Raw genomic sequence first — 2,596 nt, 5'->3', positions numbered from 1 at the left:
ATGTATATATACATACATATATTTATATTATACATTGCTTCTTCGGCCTGAACCGGCAATCCCTTAGATACAAGTGAGCTATTTCTGTTTTCAAAATTGTGTTCAAATTCATATGTGTCAATCCCGCCATTAGGCGTGCAATAATTTCTATATGCCTATTATGAATTGTTTTATAGCAATAGTAATTAATCATTGTTGTTTCAAGGTCAATCTATTTACTCTTCTACATCCTAGGTCTTCCTGTTCCGTCATCCAAAGAGTTTGGTTTTTTCGAGTATAGTGGAATAGTTGACAAATAAGTCACCCATATATGTGTGTGTGTATGTGACTTCGTACATGCACACAAGCTGCGCTTGCATGAGCTGAAATGGTATAATATTAAAAGGAGGCAAATGCACTGTGTGCTTCTCAACAAAATAATAATAACAACAATAATAATCCTATCATATCTTTTCAGGTTATTTTTGTGGCAGATTGGGGAGAGTATATGTATTAATTGATAGTACTAAAATCAAGGATTTGAACGTGGCAGTTCAGACTCTCGGGAGTGAGAAATGGACGTGTCTCCCTCACACACGAAAAGGAAACAACCAGAAGAGAATTCGGAGGGCAAGGCTGAAGTTCCCACTCAAGAATCCGTGTCAAAGAAGCGTAATTTAGCACGCACATGTGTGCATGAGGTAGCAGTTCCAAGTAGGTATTCTTCAAATAAGGATGAATCAGTATATGGGACAATTTCAGATCCTATTTTTAATGGGGAAATGGCAAAAACCTACCCATTCAAGCTCGATCCATTTCAGGAGGTTTCTGTTGCATGTTTGGAAAGAAACGAGTCAGTTTTGGTTTCAGCACACACTTCAGCTGGCAAAACTGCGGTTGCTGAATATGCGATTGCCATGGCCTTTAGGGATAAGCAGAGGGTTTTATATACTTCTCCGTTAAAAGCTTTGAGCAATCAGAAATACCGAGAGTTGAGCCAGGAGTTTTCTGATGTCGGGTTGATGACAGGTGATGTAACACTTTCGCCAAACGCGAGTTGTTTGGTAATGACGACAGAAATTCTTAGGGGAATGCTTTATAAGGGTTCTGAGGTGTTGAAGGAAGTTGCTTGGGTCATATTTGATGAGATACATTACATGAAAGATCGTGAAAGAGGTGTGGTTTGGGAAGAAAGTATCATTTTCTTGCCTCCAGCTATTAAGATGGTTTTCCTTTCGGCAACAATGTCAAATGCTACTGAATTTGCAGAATGGATATGTAATATACACAAACACCCATGTCACGTGGTTTATACAGATTTCCGGCCAACACCCCTGCAACATTATGTTTTCCCCGTGGGAGGCTCTGGGTTGTATCTTGTTGTTGATGAGAATGAGCAGTTCTGGGAAGACAATTTTTTGAAACTGCAGGACACTTTCGTGAAGCAAAACCTGGCTGATGGGAACAAGAGTGGACACAGTAGAGCGAGACTTGCTAAATGTGGGACCACTTCTGGTGGTTCTGACATATATAAAATCGTTAAGGTGGATATTGACCTCACTTTCCATTTTATTTTTACTGGTAGTCTACCTGTTTCTGCATTTAGAGAAAAATCATCTTCTAAAATGTTATTTCATCTTTGAATGTGTTGAGTTGCAGCCATATTCATCAGTGTAACTTAATTTATTGTTTAATGTTCTACCTTTCACCATTTGTTGCTTCTTACAAGAGGCGTGATGAAAAAATTGCATTTTATAGTGCTCAAATTGAAAAATTGCTGAATTTCAGATGATTATGGAGCGTAAATTCCAACCAGTGATAATATTTTGTTTTAGTAGAAGAGAGTGTGAAGAACATGCCATGTCAATGTCTAAGCTTGATTTTAATACCCAAGAGGAGAAGGAAGTTGTGGATCAAGTGTTCAAAAATGCAATCCTTTGTTTAAATGAGGAGGATAGGGGCTTACCTGCTATTGAACAAATGTTGCCATTGCTTCAGAGAGGCATTGCTGTTCACCATTCTGGCTTGCTTCCTATTATCAAAGAACTTGTGGAACTTCTGTTTCAAGAAGGGCTGGTTAAGGCTCTATTTGCCACAGAAACGGTATTGCTGTTTACAAGAAATGCTCTTTAGATATTAAATTTTGAACACACTCTTGTTTTAGCTCATCCATAAGATTAATGTGACACTAAAGGTCTTACAACATTTTCATCCAAACTGGTATTGTAATACATACATAATAGGAATATGTAATGTATATCACTGTATTGAGAGTAAAACAATTTACTATGCTTATTGACTGTTGATTTTAATTCGTAACAGTTTGCCATGGGGTTGAACATGCCAGCAAAAACTGTTGTTTTCACGAGTGTGAAAAAATGGGATGGTGATAGTCATCGATATATTGGATCTGGTGAGTATATTCAGGTGAGTGGTTGTTATAACATTATTACTAAAAATAGAGATACATATTACACCTACTTTCGGTTTATATTTTTAATCTATTTTTCTTTCCAATAGATGAGTGGTAGAGCTGGACGTCGTGGTAAAGATGAGAAGGGTATTTGTATTATAATGATTGACGAAAAGGTAAATTTATTGCTGGCACCATGTATCT

At 37.3% G+C, this 2,596-nt stretch overlaps 1 protein-coding gene across 1 annotated transcript; it reads left to right on the top strand.

Annotated features, from left to right (window-relative positions):
- Nucleotides 1–457: 457 nt before the first annotated feature.
- Nucleotides 458–2,590, top strand: LOC111376630 (DExH-box ATP-dependent RNA helicase DExH10-like; the record flags this gene model as incomplete). The annotated part of the gene is made up of 4 exons (XM_022999599.1): nucleotides 458–1,523; nucleotides 1,768–2,082; nucleotides 2,302–2,406; nucleotides 2,500–2,590. Coding segments are annotated over exons 1-4 (1,480 nt in total), but the record flags the coding sequence as incomplete, so codon positions are not given.
- Between the last annotated feature and the right edge of the window lie 6 nt (nucleotides 2,591–2,596).

The sequence above is a fragment of the Olea europaea genome, unplaced genomic scaffold, assembly GCF_002742605.1.
Source record: "Olea europaea var. sylvestris unplaced genomic scaffold, O_europaea_v1 scaffold15351, whole genome shotgun sequence".
In the NCBI taxonomy this organism is placed as follows: Eukaryota; Viridiplantae; Streptophyta; class Magnoliopsida; order Lamiales; family Oleaceae; genus Olea; species Olea europaea.
Note: the sequence above shows the minus strand (reverse complement) of the source record. Positions and strands in the feature narration are given on the sequence as shown.